Source organism: Protobothrops mucrosquamatus, unplaced genomic scaffold (genome assembly GCF_001527695.2).
Source record: "Protobothrops mucrosquamatus isolate PMUCROS unplaced genomic scaffold, P.Mucros_1.0 scaffold3145, whole genome shotgun sequence".
NCBI lineage: Eukaryota > Metazoa > Chordata > Lepidosauria > Squamata > Viperidae > Protobothrops > Protobothrops mucrosquamatus.
In genome coordinates, this window is record NW_015389145.1 from 155,756 (window position 1) to 173,902 (window position 18,147).

Here is an 18,147-nt window from a genome sequence, read left to right on the forward strand (position 1 = left end):
CCATCCATCCATCCATCCATCATCTAGAGTAGACTACATGAGTATTGCATATTACAGTATATACACTAACATAGTACAGTATACTATATATATATATAATATAGAGAGCATTAGTACATAGTATAGTTATGTTGTAGTATACTAACTACTTATATACAATCCTGAAGGATGAGAAGGTGACGTGCTCTTCAGCAACTGATTTGTTTTCACATATCGGATATCTAAGAAACATCCCCGGGAAAAAAAGAAAAAGTGAACGGGGGGGGGGGACGCGAAATTCCATTCGCCTTCAATGACGTCCTGTAATAATTTCACACACGCGCGGGGGGGGGGGAACGCGCGTTTCGCCGCCCATTCATTTCCTGGCGTTGGGCTCGTCGTTCATAGGACGAAACGACCCCGCGGTTCGTTTTCCTCCGGGCGGGCAGCCTCGAAAGCCGCTTGGTTAACTTTCCAAATGTCCAAGAAATTTATTTGCTTTTTATTAAAAAAAAATTTGCCATCTCCCCGTCGGGGAATCGAACCCCGGTCTCCCGCGTGACAGGCGGGGATACTTACCACTATACTAACGAGGAGGCCGCTGCAACGTCCGCTTCTCCTGCCTCTTTTGAAGACACGGGAAGAGGAAGCCAATGAATAGGATTTTTCACTATCATTATTATTCAAATCTCTTCTAGAGATATTTTGAGCAACAGCAAGGAAGCCCCTTTTTGCAGTCTTCTTCGCGCTTTCCCCCATCCAAGCTTCCAACCCTGCATTTCCCATCCAAATATTGAGTTTCCTTAATTGTTTGGGTCTGCCTTCAAATAAAGATCACAGTGAGGGCTCCTTGGTGGTCTCTGAGCTGGGTGGTTTTCTTGCAGACGTTTCATGACCCAACTAGGGAACATCATCAATGCTAGCAGGAGGAGGAGGAGGAGGAGGAGGAGAAGAAGAAGAAGAAGAAGAAGAAGAAGAAGAAGAAGAAGAAGAAAAGAAGAAGAAGAAGAAGAAGAAGAAGAAGAAGAAGAAGAAGAAGAAGAAGAAGAAGAAGAAGAACAACAACAACAACAACAACAACAACAACAACAACAACAACAACAACAACAACAACAACAACAACAACAACAACAACAACAACTGTAGGGTCCTTGGTGCTCTCTGAGTTTGATGGTTTTCTTGCAGACATTTCATGACCCAACTAGGGAACATCATCAGTGCTAGAAAGGAATGGGATTTGTGGAGAAGAGGAGGAAGAGGAGGACCGCCCCCACCCACCCAGACAGGCAAGACACCAGAATATATAAACTGACAGCAAACAGCACTCCTTACTAGCACTGATGATGTTACCTAGTTGGGTCATGAAACGTCTGCAAGAAAACCACCCAGCTCAAAGAGCACCAAGGACACCATAGCCACCTCTCCTCCTCCTCTTCCTCCTCCTCCTCCTCCTCCTCCTCCTCCTCCTCCACAAACCCACCGCCCTTCTAGCACTGATGATGTTCCCTAGTTGGGTCATGAAACGTCTGCAAGAAAACCACCAAACTCAGACAGCACCAAGGAGTTCTCATTTTAACCCCGAGCTACAAATATTTTCCTTCAAAGATCACAGTTTTTCTCCTTGCGTGACGAGAAAGGAAACCTCCAGAGTTATTAGGCCCTCTGTCTGGTCAAAATGCCACGAGATCTGTTGTCTTGCATAGTCCCAGTAAACGAATTGCTTAACACTGGATTTTTTTTTAAAAAAAGATTGAATTAGTTTATTATTTTTCAGGGCACCTCAGTTAGACTAATCCTCAAAGTTGGAAGCCGTCTGTTATGTAAGTAACTGGAAAGAAGTCCTTAAACTAGAGTAAAATCAACAGAACCTTTTGGGTTGTTTTTTTTTAAAGTCCCTTTTTACAACGTTGCCGAGTTAAAACCAGAAGTTAAATCCAATTTTTAAGCTGTTGTGAAAACTCTGGAGCACTTGATTTCTTCAGGAAAAGGATCTGCAAATTCTCTGGGGAAAACAGTTTGGGAATTATTTGTAATCCTATAAAGCAGGAGTGTCCAACTTTGGCTACTTTAAGAGCTGTGGACTTCATCTCCCAGAATTCCCCAGCCACCATTTTAAAATGGCCACGGTTGGACACCACTGAGGTAAAGTGTTCATATCAATTAGGCCTCTGCCATGTACAAGCAGCTGCCTGAAGAGCTTGATAGAAAAAGAGTTGAATTATAAAATACACGGAAAATAATCCTGAGGGAGGGCAAAAGTTTATATCTTTGTTTGTTTCAAACTGGGTGAGGAGACAGGATGAAAACTATATTTTTTTTCCTTATTTCTACAAGCTGATGCAGTTACACATCCTTCCTCAGTTTGATTTATGGGCTTCGGAGTACTATTATTCCCTCTGGAGCCATGGTTATCGTTACTTCAGATTTCTGCTCTGTGTCCTTGGGCTGTGAGAAACGGTATTATTTATTTATTCGTGGGAGATTTATATTTATTTATTAAATTTATTTGCTGCCTATCTCGCCGCAAGGCAACTCTCCCACCAGCTCACAGTAGCAGAAAATATTTGTATTGTAATATTTGGCCTACATTCGCCCCTTTGTATTATTATCCTTTTCATCTTCGTTACTACCTGCTCTTATTGGCATTATAGGATTAGGCTTTCCTGCCTGAGCAGGGGGTTGGACTAGATGACCTCCAAGGTCCCTTCCAATATTATTATTATCATTTTTATCATTTTTATCATTTTTATTATTATTATTATTATTATTATTATTATTATTATTATTGTTGTTGTTGTTGTTGTTGTTGTTTGTTATTGTTGTTGTTGTTGTTGTTGTTATTATTATTATTATTATTATTATTATTATTATTATTATTATTATTATTATTATTATTATTATTATTATTATTATTATTATTATTATTATTATGTTGCTTTGCAGGTACTTTGAGAGCTTCTGCACCAGAGACAAATTCCTTGTGCGTCTTATTACACTTGGCTAAATAAATTCTAATCTGTTTTAACTTTCTAATTTCCTGTGGGAAAATGATGGATGTGAGCTGTCATATCAAGCCTCTGGACTAAGTGGATTTTTGAAATGACGTTTATCCAAGATTCTTTCACCTATGTCCAGTTTATCATTCTCTCCTTATTCTAGTCATGTTAGATTAATCCTCGGCAGCTGCTTCAATGCTTTATGCTGCTTCATGCACCACGCATGTTCTCTAGTTAGGCCAAGGAGGATTTCAAGCACGCTCTGATGTCATATCATGTCATAATACGAAATTTCATTTTGATGTATGCCGATTGGTGTACATTCAAAGTGACAATAAAGTTGTTGTTGATAATGCAGGGCAAATTCTTCAAAGCTTCGAAACCCCAAGTATTAGAAGTTCACTCTAAAGCAGGGGTCTTCAAACTTGGCCCTTTTATGACTTGTGGACTTCAACTCCCAGAATTCCTCAGCCAGGCACCTTGGCTGAGGAATTCTGGGAATTGAGGTCCACAAGTCTTAAAGTTACCAAGTTTGAAGACTCCTGCCTTTGAAAGTGGTTTTATAAGCAGCGAAGTGATTGTGGGATGCCGGATTCGTTTAACGACTGCGTGACTCACATAAACCCTGCAGTGACTTGCTTAACAACCATGGCAAAAAAAAAACAGGTCATAAAAATGTGGCCTGACTCATTAAACAACCGGCTTCCCTAGCAAATGGAAACCCTCATCCCGATTGTAGTCGTAAGTCAAGGACTAACCTGTAGTAAATACTAACTCATTCTTTCAGCCTACAATTGACATTTTGGGACTGGCTTTGAACTACAGGTAATCCTGGACTTAGGACCACAATCGGGCCCAAAATTTCTGTTGCTAAGCAAAGAGAGTTGTTAAATGAATTTGGCTCCATTGCCACGGTTGTTAAGTGAATCACCACAGTTGTTAATAACACGTTTGTTAAGTGACTCCCACTTCCCCATTAACTTTCCTTGTCAGAAGGCTATAAAACAGGATCACGTGAGACACACAGGACCCTGGAACCGTCATAAATATGAAGCAGTTACCAAGTGGCTGAATTTTGATCATGTGACCGTAGGGAGAGGGAGCAGGTGCTGCTGCAACGGTTGTGTGAAAGAGTCCTAAGTCACTTTTTCCAGTTGTACCTTCAAACAGTCACTAAATGGACCGTTGTAAGTCAAGGACTACCTGTATAACTCTAACCTTGATGAATGTTAAGTTAAGGAAGCTTAGCTTAAATCTAAATGTCTGTTTTAAAGACAGCAAATCCCTGTTTTATTAGTAGACTCGACCCCAGGAGTGACACAGATCTTCTTCACGTGTGTTACTTCTGTCTAGATTATTCTGGAAATACGAGCCAGAAATTTCTCCTCCGAGACGCGCACCATTCAGACAATGAAAATCCGGACGCTGAAAACAGCCATCGATCCCACCAGAAACCAGAAGGATCCGCGACAACCGCTTCGGACGGTCTGAATCCAACGCGTGTTTGAAAAAAGACAAACTCGCGAAACTCTTACAAGGGGGCGTGGCGAAGGGCAAAGCGGCTTCCAAAGCGGACCAATCAGAGCGCGACCTCTGCTATAAATAACAGGTGCCGCGCTCCCGGAGTGTTAGTTCGGGTTCGACGGCGGCGGAGAAAGACTCTTTTCGGGATGGCTGAGGTAGCGCCGGCTGCGGTCGCCAAAGCGCCGGCGAAGAAAGCGGCGAGCGCCGCGAAAGTGCAGCAGCGGAAGCCGGGCGGCCCCAGCGTGACGGAGCTGCTGATGCAGGCGGTGGCGGCGTCCAAGGAGCGCGGCGGCATCTCGTTGGCCGCGCTGAAGAAGTCGCTGGCGGCCTCGGGTTACGACGTGGAGAAGAACAACAGCCGCATCAAGTTGGGCCTGAAGAACCTGGTGACCAAGGGGACGGTGCTGCAGACCAAGGGCACCGGCGCCTCGGGCTCCTTCAAGCTCAACAAGAAGCAGGCAGAGCCCAAGGAGAAGGCGGCGGCGACCGCCCGCAAGAGGAAGCAGCAGCAGCCGCCAGCCAGGAAGCCCGCCAAGAAGGCGAGAAAAGTTCCGGGAGCCGCCGGGCCAAAGAAAACCGCCAAAAAGGCGGTCAAAAAACCCGCCTCGGCGGCTAAAAAGCCCAAAGTAACAAAGCCGAAAAGCCCCGTTAAACCTCTGAAGGCAAAGGCAAAAGCTAAGCCGAAGGTCGCCACGAAGGCCAAGGCCGCCCCTAAAAAGAAGTGAAAGGCTCGGCCCGCTGGCTTCGCTTCAACCCAACGGCTCTTTTAAGAGCCACTCAAATGGTCTCGAAAAAGAGTTGAGAGGTTGCGGACCGGTGTGAAAACTTGTCCCTCTTCCTTTCCTTTTTTTGGGGGAAAGTATCGGAGAGCAGAAGGTAGCGTGGCCGAGCGGTCTAAGGCGCTGGATTAAGGCTCCAGTCTCTTCGGAGGCGTGGGTTCGAATCCCACCGCTGCCAGGAATATTTTTTTTTCCCTCCCCCGCGCGCAGATCTTCGCTTAGCTTTTTTTTTTGTACGCTTAATAGGACTTTATATAGGCTTTTGCAGAATAAAACTGCGCTGCGTTGCTACCGTATTTTTTAAACTTGAAAAGAAAGGCGCAACTTCTATATCTGTCCGAAGGAATCGGATCACGCGTGTATGAAGCGTCAAAAGTCTTCCCAACTTCCACCCAAAGCAAAATTTAATAAATAGCCCCCACGTACCCAACGCCGACGAGGATGGGATTCGAACCCACGCGTGCAGAGCACAATGGATTAGCAGTCCATCGCCTTAACCACTCGGCCACCTCGTCGCATGCTTGTCTAATTGGACGGTTTTCTCCTGCCCAAGTATACACGTGTAAAAAAACACACTCCCATTTACCTTAGGTCAGAGGTCCCCAACCTTGGCAACTTTTAAGACTTGTGGACTTCAATTCCCAGAATTCCCCAGCCAGCCATGCCTGTTTTTCCCCCTTCCTATCCCTTAAAGCTGGGAGATTGGAGAGGAAGGGATTATAAGAGAGTAAGCGGGGCCACAATGAGTATGCTGGCTGGGAAATTCTGGGAATTGAAGTCCACAGGTCTTAAAGTTGCTAAGGTTGGGGAGCCCTGGCTTAGGTGGTTTAAATCTGCATTAAAATAAAAACTCTTGCGTGTTGTTTCTAGTCCCTATTACTTTTTTTTTCTTCTCCTGATTTTTTTTCCCCACCCAGTATTACTTGGAGCTTAGTTTTAAAGCCAAAAAGCAAGAACGGCCTTGCTCTTTTGCATATTAGTTTCTTAAACTTCGGCCTTTATTCCCCTCTTCTCTGTCCCCTCTGAAAAATCCGCCGTCTTCGCTGATCCGCCTTAAAATAGAACCGGGGAGGCAGAAACCGGAAAAGTAAAATAACTAAAAAGTAAAACATTCAAAAGAATCCTAACATTTCTTCTACTTTCCCAAGCCTGTTTTTAATGTAGCTTGAAAGCTTTCGGAGCTGTCCATCTGCGCATGCGTGCAAAAAGTCTGGCTCTCTTCTGTCTCAGCTACTTCATCCCCTCTAGAAACCATTCAGGGGAACAAAAGAAACTTGTAATGTATAAAGAAGCACATTTCCAATCTTGGGACGTGGAGAAAAGAAATAGAGGTTGACAGATCCTGAAATATTTTTTTTTTTTAAAAAAATCTTATTTGGGAAAATAGTCTTTTCAGACCCAATTAAAAAAAAAAATTCGTTGCATTGGCCGGGAATCGAACCCGGGCCTCCCGCGTGGCAGGCGAGAATTCTACCACTGAACCACCAATGCGCCGATATGAAGACTTCTCTCCGGTCCGCTACTGTAAGCGGGTTTTTGCTGTAAGCTTTTGCTCCCCACAATTTTCTATATTATTCTTTTTCTGCCGGCAGCTTCTTTGCTTACATCCGCCCAATCCTGGCCATTCCCGAGCTCCCAGCTTGCCTGCAATTGCAGCCTTTCTCAAACTGGGAGCACTTGAAGAAGGGTGAACTTCAACTCCCAGAATTCACCAGCCCCGCCCCCCCAAAAAAATATCCCCCCAGCAAAGCGAGCTGGGGAATTCTGGGAGTTGAAGTCCATCCCTCTTTAAAGTGCCCAAACTCGAGAAAAAGCTGCCTGAAAGTGACCCGGGGCTACTTGCAATGCTTGCAGCTGGTGGGGAAAAAAAAGACCCTTTCTCGTGTCTTCGTGCAAAATAGACCCTTCCCTAATATATATATGTGTATATATATAAATAAATTAATAAATAAATAAAAGGGAGGTTCCACCGAGATTTGAACTCGGATCGCTGGATTCAAAGTCCAGAGTGCTAACCATTACACCATGGAACCAGCGACGCTTCCGCTCTCTCCTCCGCTTCTCTTGTCCGCCAGTCTGCCTTCCTTTCTCACGTTCCAACTGGCATCCTGGAACACGGGGAAAGAAAGAAGCCGGCAAGGGAGACAGCCGCGCAGACTGGCCCAGAGCTGCACATCGCCCTTTGGGGCTTGATCCCGGCCCCAAAGGAAGCCGGCTGATCCTCAGGGGAGCTGATTAACGGTGGGAGAGGAGACCACCTGGAGATCTCACTCCAATTTATTTTGCTGCTGAAAATAAACAGAGGGAGGAATTTATGGTTGGGGGAAAAAAAGCTGTAATGGTGCAATGGAGACAAGGGACTGCTGGTTCACATGAAAGGGCTATTTTTTAACCTAGATGGGTGTACAGGATAGTCCTGGACTTACAACAGTTTGCTTAGATCTGAGAGGGTGTAGGTCAGGGGTCTTCCAACTTGGCCCTTTGATGACTTGTGGACTTCAACTCCCAGAATTCCTCAGCCAGGCACGCTGGCTGAGGAATTCTGGGAGTTGAAGTCCACAAGTCCTAAAAGGGCCAAGTTTGAAGACACCTGCTTGTGGACTTCAACTCCCAGAATTCCTCAGCCAGGCCTGCCTGGCTGAGGAATTTTGGGAGTTGAAGTCCACAAGTCATCAAAGGGCCAAGTTTGAAGAGCCCTGGTGTAGGTTCTCCTGCTTAAGCGGGGGGGGGGGGGGCTGGACTAGAAGACCTCCCAGGTCCCTTCCAGCTCTATTCTATCCCTTAACCCTAGTGACGGTTCCAAGCTACGACAACACGGGGAAAAAGGGACTTAGGACCGTTTTTTCACACTTACGACCGTGGCAGCCTCCCCACAGTCACGTGATTTACATTCGGATGCTTGACAACTGACTCGCATTTACAACGGCCGCAGGGTCTCCCGGGGTGTGTATCACGTGATCACTTTTCCTGACCTTCTGGATGAGCAAAGTCGATGGAGAAACCGGATTCACTTCACACAACCGTGTTACTCATTTGAACGAGGGGTGGCGATTCCCTTCACGGACGTGGCGAGACAAGTCGTAAAATGAGGCAAAAGTCACTTTGACAAATGTGTGACTCGGCAGCCTCAATTCTGGGCTCGGTTGTGGTCGTAAGTCGAGGACTGCCTGTAGCTAGCCTAAAACAGAGAATATTTTCCATTTTTTTTCTCATTTAAGACGCACGCGTTTCTCGCCTGGCCATCTCCTTGGCATCACTGGGTTTAATTCTTGTTTGGCTTGTTGGGAGTTCCTGGGGCTTAGCTTGGTGTGCAGATTCAACCAGTTGGATTACTTTGGGTTGGCTTCTATTGTCCTCCCCAGGGCTTTTTTTCTCATAGAACGCCCAGAACGGAGTTCCGGCACCTTTTTGGGATGGAACCTTGTAGGGTAGGCAAGGCGGGTTGTATGACATGTGTGAGTTCCAGCACCTTTTTTTTTTTTTTAGAAAAAAAGCACTGGTGGTACAAACAAAGAACTGGGTTGATGCCAGAACTGTGTTGTGTGATTGCAACCAGACCTGGCTATTTAGGAAGGTGTGATTCTTCTGAACCTGACTTCTAGTCATTTCCAAAGCAGCACATTTTAGAAGGATAGGATAGGATAGGATAGGATAGGACAGAACAGAATAGAATGGATTCTATTCTATTCCTTATCTACCCTATTCTCTATTCCATTCCTTCTATTCTATTCCGTTCATTATTCTATTCCATTCTATTCTGTTCTATTCTATTATATTTCTATTCTATTCCTTATCTATTCTATTCTATTTCTATTCTCTATTCCATTCATTATTCTATTCTATTCCATTCCTTCTATTCTATTCTATTCTATTCTATTCCATTCATTATTCTATTCTATTCTATTCTATTCCATTCCTTCTATTCTATTCTATTCCATTCCTTCTATCCTATTCCTTATCTATTGTATTTCTATTCTATTCCTTATCTATTCTATTTCTATTCTCTATTCCATTCATTGTTCTATTCCATTCCATTCCTTCTATTCTATTCTATTAATTCTATTCTATTCCATATTTTATTATTCTATTCTATTCTAATATTATTCTATTCTAATTCTATTCTATTATTTCTATCCTATCCTATCCTATCCTAAACTTTAACATCAAGCCGCTCTCATTAAACACTTTTCAACCTGAGTGGTCTATTTTTTAAAAAAAAAATCAATGAGAAACGTCTGTGCAAGAAAAAGAAAGAAAATCTTTTTTCTTTTTCTTTCACCCAAGAGATATCTGGAGCTGAAGGCAGACACGCGTGGCCTCGCTAGAAACTTGAAAAGGAGGCGCCTCACCCTTGATAACTATTTCAACAGCAGCAGCTCATAAACGGCTCCTTTACACTTAGGCTGCTTCCAAAGAATCACCTCCCCCTTCCATCCAAAACCAATTTTCTGATTTTCTTCCCGCCGAGCACCAGGGGACACCTCAGAAACATGATTCAACATCCCCAGGAAAAGTTTTCATCACAGGTTGAACAGGTTGGTTTTTTTTTGCTCTCTAGCCTGTATTTTCATTCTGGAACATTGAAAAAAAAAAGGGGGGGGGTTCTTTAAGGAGGCCATCCCTACTTAGCAACGTGGCGTTCTCTGAGCTGAGGGCTTTTCTTGCAGATGTTTCATTACCCAACTAGGTAACATCTGGCTGACCAGGCCCTGAGGATGTTACCTAGTTGGGTAATGAAACGTCTGCAAGAACACCCAGCTAAGAGAGCACTAAGGGCCCACACAGTTCTAGGCTGCATTAACAGAGGGATAGAATCAAGATCAGGTGAAGTATTAGTACCACTTTACAAGGCCTTGGTAAGGCCACACTTGGAATACTGCATCCAGCTTTGGTCACCACAATGTAAAAAAGATGCTGAGACTCTAGAAAGAGTACAGAGAAGAGCAACAAAGAGGATCAGGGGACTGGAGGGTAAAGCATACAAGGAACGGTGGCTGGAATTGGGGATGTCTAGTTTAACGAAGAGAAGGACGAGGGGGGACATGATAGTCGTGTTCCAGTATCTCAGGGGTTGCCCCAAAGAAGAGGGAGTCAAGCTCTTCTCCAAAGCGCCTGAAGGCAGGACAAGAAGCAACGGATGGAAACCCACCAAGGAGAGAAGCAACCTAGAACTAAGGAGAAACTTCCTGACAGTGAGAACAATTAACCAGTGGAACCACCTGCCTCCAGAAGCGGTGAATGCTCCAACACTGGAAGTTTTTAAGAAGAGACTGGACAGCCATTTGTCCGAAATGGTATAGGGTTTTTTCTGCCTGAGCAGGGCATTGGACTAGATGACCTCCAAGGTCCCTTCCGTTACTACTACTACTACTACTACTACTACTACTACTACTATTTCAATCCCAAGCTTACAAATATTCCATCTAAATAAACTGTTTTAAGTCCTCGACTTCTAAGTTTGTTTAGTCCCTTTTCTAATAACCACGGCACTCACAAAAGCGCCTTGTGGCAGTTTCGCACACTAATGACCGTTGCGGCACCCGATTAAAATTCAGACGCTTGGCAACGGACTCACAATTACGACAGCCGCAAGGTCCCAGGGGCATGTGATTCCCTTTTGTGACATTCCAAAAGCAGAGCCCATGGGGGGAATCCAGGTTCACTTAACAGCCGGGTTAGTAACTTAACCATCGAAATGTCACTTCACAACTGTGGCAAGGTAGGTCGTAAAATGGGGCAAAAATCCCACTTCGCAGCCGTCTCGCCTAGCAACGGGAATGTTGGGGTCAAGTGTGGTCGTAGGCCGAGGATTTAGCAATGGCCAAAGAAACGTGTCTGACATGTAGACATGGGGCCTTGTTTGGAAGGCAGCTGCCTCCGGGGGAATAATACGCGTCACTCGCAGCGTGATAGGAACGTTTTATTAAAGATGGGAGACGGATCCAAACCAGGGCTCCGATTGCAAAAATCAAATCTGGAGAAGACAACACGGCAACGCGGCTTTGAAGGAGTCGGACAAATGGGGAGTTTAGGAGGATTTTAAAAATAATAATAAATCTGTTCCTTCTAAGGCTGAATTGCAAGTTTCCAGTCTGGAAATCCGTGTCTTCTGTGGGTCTTTCTGGCTGTCCTTCTTTGGATGGACCAAAGGGCAAAACTGGGAAGGAAGGAAAGAAAGCAAGCTGTTCTCCAGGTGAATCCTTGGCTGAGGTAAGGGAAGGGATCTGCACCTCCCTCCCATATTAACACCTTCATGAAAAAGGACAGAAGCACCTTGTAATTATCTCCTCCAAAAACAAATCACCATGAATCGCTTTTCTGAGCTGGAAGAGCAAGCGGGAGGATTCCTGCTTTGAAGAAAGGAAACTGGAACCGCCCTTTTCAAACCAGCAGATGTTCAGGCTGGGCAACACCTGGAGCCTGCCTGGCTGGCAGGCCCTCCATTCTCCAAAAGAGCGTGGAGACAAATCTAGAGGCAGATGCTTGCTCCTCTTCCAATTGTGGAGGACCAAAATGAGGGGAAAAAAAAAAAAAAAGCTTGCAGTTCCACATCAACGTGGCACCATTAGCCATCAATATTCCCTTCTGGATCAGGGATGGGTGGAAGTCAATCCGAGGGTCCCGACCTTTTGGTCCGCAGGATGGAGCAAAAATGAAAAAAGAGCTCTTTCGTCTCCCTCGGAAGAAATTCCACAATGCATCTAAAATCAGAAAGGAACTCTTTTCTGGCCCCTTCCCCCCCCCCAAAAAAACCCCCCTATTTGGGGTCTTCAGAGGGACTTAAAATGGAATAAAAGAACGTGCTTCGCAATAAAAAAAAAAAAAAAGCACGGGATTACAAAAAGAAGTTAAAAATGGACGCTGGCAAGGTGACGCCCCGGGAAGGAACGTCTCTAGTGGACCGTCCTCTCCTTCTGCCTGTGGTAATCTGGAAGGGAAAGGAAAATAGAAATGAAGGCCAGAATCTCAAGAGAGCTCATTTGAGTCCGAATGAAAAACCCGACAGCCTGGACAGAAGTCAGTGTGAACTCCACGGGATGGGGACGAAGACAAAGCCTTTTATCGCAATTGTGACCGGCCAACTGGCACTGGGTGCAGGACTGCCTGGCACACAATCTGTTCTGACAGTTTTCCTAGAATATTCTTAAAGGTGCCAGGTCCTGTAAACCTTCTCGGAGATATAAATGGCGGAGAGATTCCTCTTTTCATCTTAGTTTTGAAGAAGCCTCGGTTCCCCTTCTTGTAAAAAAAGGGGAAACGCTCACACCTAGGAGTGTGGTGAGAAGGTGAACCACACACAGGACTTTTCCACTGAAAAAGGGGGGGGCATTTTCCCCACCCAAGGCCAGCAGTTGTACTTACTGTAAGGGAAGAAACGGACCCTCATGATGATCTCCCGGGCGGTTTTCAAGATCTCTACAGCCTGGGAAAGAGAAGGGGAGGGGAAATGGCGAATCTTTTAACAGCAGCAAATATTATATTGGTCTTGGGCTTGAGGCACCAGGCTAGAAAACCCAGAAATCGCGAGTTTTAAGTTTGACCTTAGCTACGAAAACCAGCTGGGGGTCTTTGGGCAAATGCCCCTCCCTCAGCCCAGCCCACCTCACAGGGTTCTTGCTGTGGGGAAAATGAGGAGGAAGGAGCCTTAGACTCGTCGCCTGGCGTTGTTTGTAAAAATAATAAAAGCGAGACATAAATTAAAGAAATAAACAGGGCTGTCGTGTTGTATATGTTCTGCTTCCTTGGTGGAACTTGGTGGCCCTTTAAGGAGTGCAAAACAAGCTCCCGTCCAGCCATTTAGTGGCTGTACTTCAGCAAGGAATGTGTGATTCGGCATTTCAGCAAGATCAGCCTTCCCTATCTTGTAGATAGGTGGATGGATAGAAAGCCAGACAGAGATAGATAGATAGATAGATAGATAGATAGATAGATAGATAGATAGATAGATAGATAGATAGATAGATAGATAGATAGATAGATAGATAGATGATAGATAGATAGATAGATAGATAGATAGATAGATAGATATAGACAGCCAGATAGATATATAGAGACAGCCAGATATAGATATAGACAGCCAGACAGAAAGACAGCCACAGATAGACAGATAGATAGACAGACAGATAGATAGCTATAGACAGCCAGATATAGATAGATAGATAGATAGATAGATAGATAGATAGATAGATAGATAGATATAGACAGCCAGATAGATATATAGACAGCCAGATATAGATATAGACAGCCAGACAGAAAGACAGCCAGCCAGATAGACAGATAGATAGACAGCCAGATATAGATAGACAGATAGATAGATAGGCAGATAGATAGATATAGACAGCCAGACAGAAAGACAGCCAGCCAGATCGATAGATGATATAGATATAGACAGCCAGATATAGATAAACAGCCAAATAGATAGATAGATAGAGATAGATATAGATAGATAGAGATAGATATAGACAGCCAGATATAGATAGATATAGACAGCCAGACAGAAGGACACCCAGCCAGATAGATATATAGATATAGACAGCCAGATATAGATAGACAGCCAGAGATAGATATACACAGCCAGATATAGACAGCCAGATAGACAGATAGACATAGACATAAACAGACAGCCAGACAGAAAGACAGACAGACAGACAGATAGATAGATAGAGATATAGACAGCCAGATAGCTAGACAGATGGACAGACAGACAGAGATAGACAACATAGACATCCGGCTTTTATTATTTTTATATACAGTATAATGCAAAGTAATTAACTCCCTAATCCTCCTCCTTCCTCCCGTTCTCCACTTTCTACCCTGATTGTATCTGAGGGGGGAGGCTGGGCTGAGAGAGCGTTTGGGACCTCTGTGGGCTGGAGACCCAACGGGCCCTCTCCTCACTCAAACAGCCAAGGCGGGGGGGAAGCACCTCTCACCTTGCTGTGCTCAATGTCTTGGAAGTCCACGTCATTCACGGCCAGGACTTGATCTCCTTCCTGCAGCCCGGCTCGATGGGCGTCAGAATCCGGGATCACCTGGCCCAGGAGAAAGGAGGGATCAGCCACGAGGTAGAGAATTGTCAAGCCGCCTTTTTTTTCCCCTCAGCTTGGGACAAAGTCCCAATGGATCGTAGATTTCAGAGTTCAGAATCTGGGGGGCACGAGGCCAGCCCATGGACATCGTTCCCTTGGCCCAGGAACGTATCTAGACATTTGTCGTATTTTAGGTTTTTTTGGTCATATTTCAGATTCTGTATTTCACATTTTCTCTTTTGACCTCTTGTGTCCTTATCACAATTTGAGCCGAATAGGCCGTACGATAAATAAAATAACACCCAGGGAGATGGGAATCGTGGGGGGGGGGGGAATTATTTGGATTCAGGCAAAATAACGGAAAGGGGATTGAAAAGGCCAAAATGATATCCTGCCTCTTTCTTATTTTAAGACCCAAAAGACCTGCTAAAGAAGTTATGTAGGTTCCAATATATTCCGTTTCCGATGAGTTTACCTCTTACAGTTGCAACTTAACATTTTTAGTTTGAAGGAAGCTGCACAAAAACGGAGCGGCATTTTCTTCTGGGTAAATGTACAGGGAAAAAAACCCAACAACTGACAGGGGTTATCCTAGAAGAGTGGGTCTCACCTGTCTTATTTCTGCACTGCGGTTCTTAAAACAGAAATGGGATTTGACCCAGAGAGGCGATTGGGTGGCTGGCTAGAGAAGACAAAAGATCAGGCCGCAGAATCTGCAACCGGACGTAGGATTGAAAAATCCCAATTCACGTCCTTCTTAAGGAGGAAAGAACCTCGGCCAGGAACCAGAGCGAGACAAATCAATCAATCATCTATCTATCTATCTATCTATCTATCTATCTATCTATCTATCTATCTATCTATCTATCTATCTATCTATCTATCTATCTATCTATCGTTATACACTAGCTGTACCAGGCCACGCGTTGCTGTGGCTCAGTCTGGTAAAAGCGTGTGTTGCTTTTATGTCCAACAGATGGCGCTGTTTTTCAAACAAAGCATGTTTTTACCTGTCACAGGTGTGACATCTATATAATATAGGTATATAAAAACACGCGCATATTCGAATGCAACGTTGTGTCAGAATTTCAAAGCAATCGGTGAAGAACGTTCGGAGATTTAAGATTTTGAACAAACGAACATTTACATTTTTATTTATATAGATATACCTTTGAGATGAAAATACCCAACTGAGAAGCTTTTCCGCCTCGGATGTTAAAGCCCAGCTGGGAAGGAGAAAAAAAAATGGAGACAGTTGGCAACAAATGCAATGGCTTCTTTCAAGTGCTATGAATTTTTGCGGCTTCAACAGGCCCCATTTCAACCCATTTCTCAGCAAGGAAGATCAGGGACCCGCAGTTTTTGCAGCCGGGGTGGAGCAGGACAAATCCCAGGAGGCATTTTTCAGAAGTAAACCCACTTTTACCAAGGAATTGTCGTTGCCAATTCTGCCCTCCTCACAAGACACAATACGGCAGGATTTCAAAGGCTGGAAGCCAACCTTCTATTTAATTTACACCAAATCCCACAGTCGTATGTCCATATTTTTCTTTTTTGCTGGAAACCAGGGTTTATTTCTGGTCAGCCCATTGTGGATAACGGGTTCGCTTCTCGTTCATTTTACGGCTGGCATTTTCACAGCCACCGAAAAAGCTCATGAAAATCAGTCGTGGTCACAACATGACGATCTACTTAAATGTCCAGCGTTCTGGCCTCTGTGTCGGTCATAAGTTGAGGACCGGCTGCAGCAGAAAGAGTGCCGTGATTTTCAGCCCGTTTGAATCCCACTCGCCCCGATTCACACAGCCAAATCTGCTTGCGGCCTTTTTCGGACTCCTTTGACCTCCCTATGAAGGAGCATCAGCTTCCTGCTTCCAAATTCAGCTTTTTTAAGATTGACCGAGGAACTGATCCGGTAATTCTGCAGAATATCTTCCATCCCTCTTGAGAAAAATCAAGATTTTTGTGGAGGAAACTGTCCGTGAAAAGCCAAAGAGCTTTTTGCCCCCGCAGTGAGTGCTACAGTTCCCGTCACTTATGGCTGGGGATGATGTGAGTTGTTGGAGAGTGCCAGCTTAGAAAGGCAGCCAATGAGCTCCCTTTTTTGCCCCCCCCCTTTGAGAATGAGTCAAGTCTCACCTGAGCCCCCGAAGGCTTTTTCAGGATGATGGTTCGAGGCAGGAACTGGGTTAACTCGTTGTTGTAATCCGAATGGTAAATCCTCTAGGGAAAAATCAAAAGGACACGCCAAGCAATAGCATTGTGGATTCCATTTTTTGGAAATATAAAAATCTTTCTAGCATGTACCGCTTCCTGGCTCTATCAGGAGAAAAGCATCATGTATGTCATGTGTGTGTTTCACTTTGAGAGCGGGCAACTAAATTAGATTTTTCAATGTGTGCCGTTGTGCTCACAGTAAAAAAATGACAATAAAGGTTATCTTATCTTATCTAGGATTGGGAGATTTGCTGCAAAAGACCCCCCATCAAATCCAAGCAAGGCAGGAGATCTCCCAAAGGCTACCAGAAACCAGAAGGGGATCTACAGCTACACACCTCGTGAGGGGGGATCCAGGTTGGAGGATTCTCATAAGGAGGGAGAAAGACCACAGGGTAATCATCGTAGGGGATCCGGCTACTGCCTCCCATATCCATGTTGGCACAGTCCAGAGACAGCAAAGCTCACCAACGGGTCCTAGCATGAGAGAGCAGTAAGATTTCCACCCTCTAGTAGTTCCCCCATAATTAATGCTTCCCCACCCACCCCCCACCCCCAAACCGAGATATACAGTAGCCGCTCTATTTACACAAGAGAACAAATGCATTTTATCTGGTTTTGGTCCCACTTAGAAACCACTTCTGGACCTTGTGCTCAAGAAGAGAACAAGCATGGAATTCTGACTCTGGGATTTACTGATTAGATAGGTTTGTGGTTACAGAAACAGTGAGCGCATGCTAAGCAGGTAAAAGTAAAAAAGTTGAGGTTGTATTTTATTATTATATTATTATTTTAGGCTGAAAATAGTTGGAAGTTAATGCTTTTCTTTTTTTCTGGTTACTCCACAACTCTTTCCCTTTTTTTTTTTTTACCCTGTTCGCTATTATCTTTGTTTTCATTTGTATTCTATATTATGATTTCAATATATGTATGTGTATTTCAATAAAAATGATTGAAATTCAATATTATACAATATATATATAATATATATACAATATACATATATTGCTTTTGCCTTTCAGCCCCACTCTAGGAGCTTTTACAGGCAGACGCTACTACGACAAACTATTTCTGTGTTAAATTTAGATTTAAATTTAATCTAAATTTAACACAGAAATATATTATACACACACACATATAACAATATGTATATTACTATATGTATATAACATAATTTATATATACACATACACACACACACACATACATATATACACACACCGGTATACGTTGTATTATTTATTTATATTATACATACATACATACACAGCATATACTGATATATATTTACATATCAATTATATTACATATGTATAGTAATATACATATATATGTTTTCTGAGGTTTTCGCGGGTGTTTGTATGTAGGTCTTTAGTTATTCGGGTTTTCTCCCGCATAGAATTAGAAGTGTCTTGGCGACGTTTCGACGAAGTCACATTCGTCATCTTCAGGCTGGTGTCTTCAGCTTCGTGCTTCTGGGAGTAGTGTGTGTGATCGCAGCTGTTTCTTCCTTTTAACTGCCAGAAGCCAGTCCACAGCTGCATCATTAGCCACTTTAAACCCCTCCAATCCATACATGAAGCAAACTGACACCCACCATAAATATGTGGCACGACCACGAAC

At 44.0% G+C, this 18,147-nt stretch overlaps 3 protein-coding genes and 5 non-coding genes across 8 annotated transcripts in view; 3 read left to right on the forward strand and 5 right to left on the reverse strand.

The window, feature by feature from the left end:
- The window catches only part of LOC107297086 (histone H3-like), a 92,444-nt gene that overhangs the window by 5,821 nt on the left and 68,476 nt on the right, over positions 1–18,147 (forward strand). The window lies entirely within an intron of this gene.
- TRNAD-GUC lies at positions 504–575 on the reverse strand. Its single transcript has one exon. It is a non-coding gene; the product is annotated as a tRNA-Asp (tRNA).
- Positions 4,646–5,224, forward strand: LOC107297090 (histone H1.2-like). Its single transcript, XM_015826449.1, has one exon. It carries the CDS (start codon positions 4,646–4,648, stop codon positions 5,222–5,224), a length of 579 nt encoding a protein of 192 aa, XP_015681935.1.
- TRNAL-AAG lies at positions 5,375–5,456 on the forward strand. The gene has a single exon. It is a non-coding gene; the product is annotated as a tRNA-Leu (tRNA).
- TRNAS-GCU lies at positions 5,712–5,793 on the reverse strand. Its single transcript has one exon. It is a non-coding gene; the product is annotated as a tRNA-Ser (tRNA).
- Positions 6,699–6,769, reverse strand: TRNAG-GCC. Its single transcript has one exon. It is a non-coding gene; the product is annotated as a tRNA-Gly (tRNA).
- On the reverse strand, positions 7,240–7,311 carry TRNAQ-UUG. The gene has a single exon. It is a non-coding gene; the product is annotated as a tRNA-Gln (tRNA).
- PDZD11 (PDZ domain containing 11) lies at positions 12,172–16,973 on the reverse strand. Its single transcript, XM_029286221.1, has 6 exons — positions 16,863–16,973; positions 16,447–16,530; positions 15,477–15,533; positions 14,212–14,310; positions 12,641–12,701; positions 12,172–12,206 (listed from the first exon to the last, which is right to left on the reverse strand). The coding sequence occupies exons 1-6, from the start codon at positions 16,959–16,961 to the stop codon at positions 12,172–12,174; spliced, it is 435 nt and encodes a 144-aa protein (XP_029142054.1). The 5' UTR covers positions 16,962–16,973.

Coding starts and splice junctions, on each gene's coding strand:
- LOC107297090 (XM_015826449.1), top strand. CDS start 4,646: ATGGCTGAGGTAGCGCCGGCTGCGGTCGCCAAAGCGCCGGCGAAGAAA.
- PDZD11 (XM_029286221.1), bottom strand. CDS start 16,961: ATGGATATGGGAGGCAGTAGCCGGATCCCCTACGATGATTACCCTGTG. Junction 16,531..16,862: donor CCTGGATCCCCCCTCACGAG/GTGTGTAGCTGT, acceptor ATTTTTCCCTAG/AGGATTTACCATTCGGATTA. Junction 15,534..16,446: donor AAAAGCCTTCGGGGGCTCAG/GTGAGACTTGAC, acceptor TCTCCTTCCCAG/CTGGGCTTTAACATCCGAGG.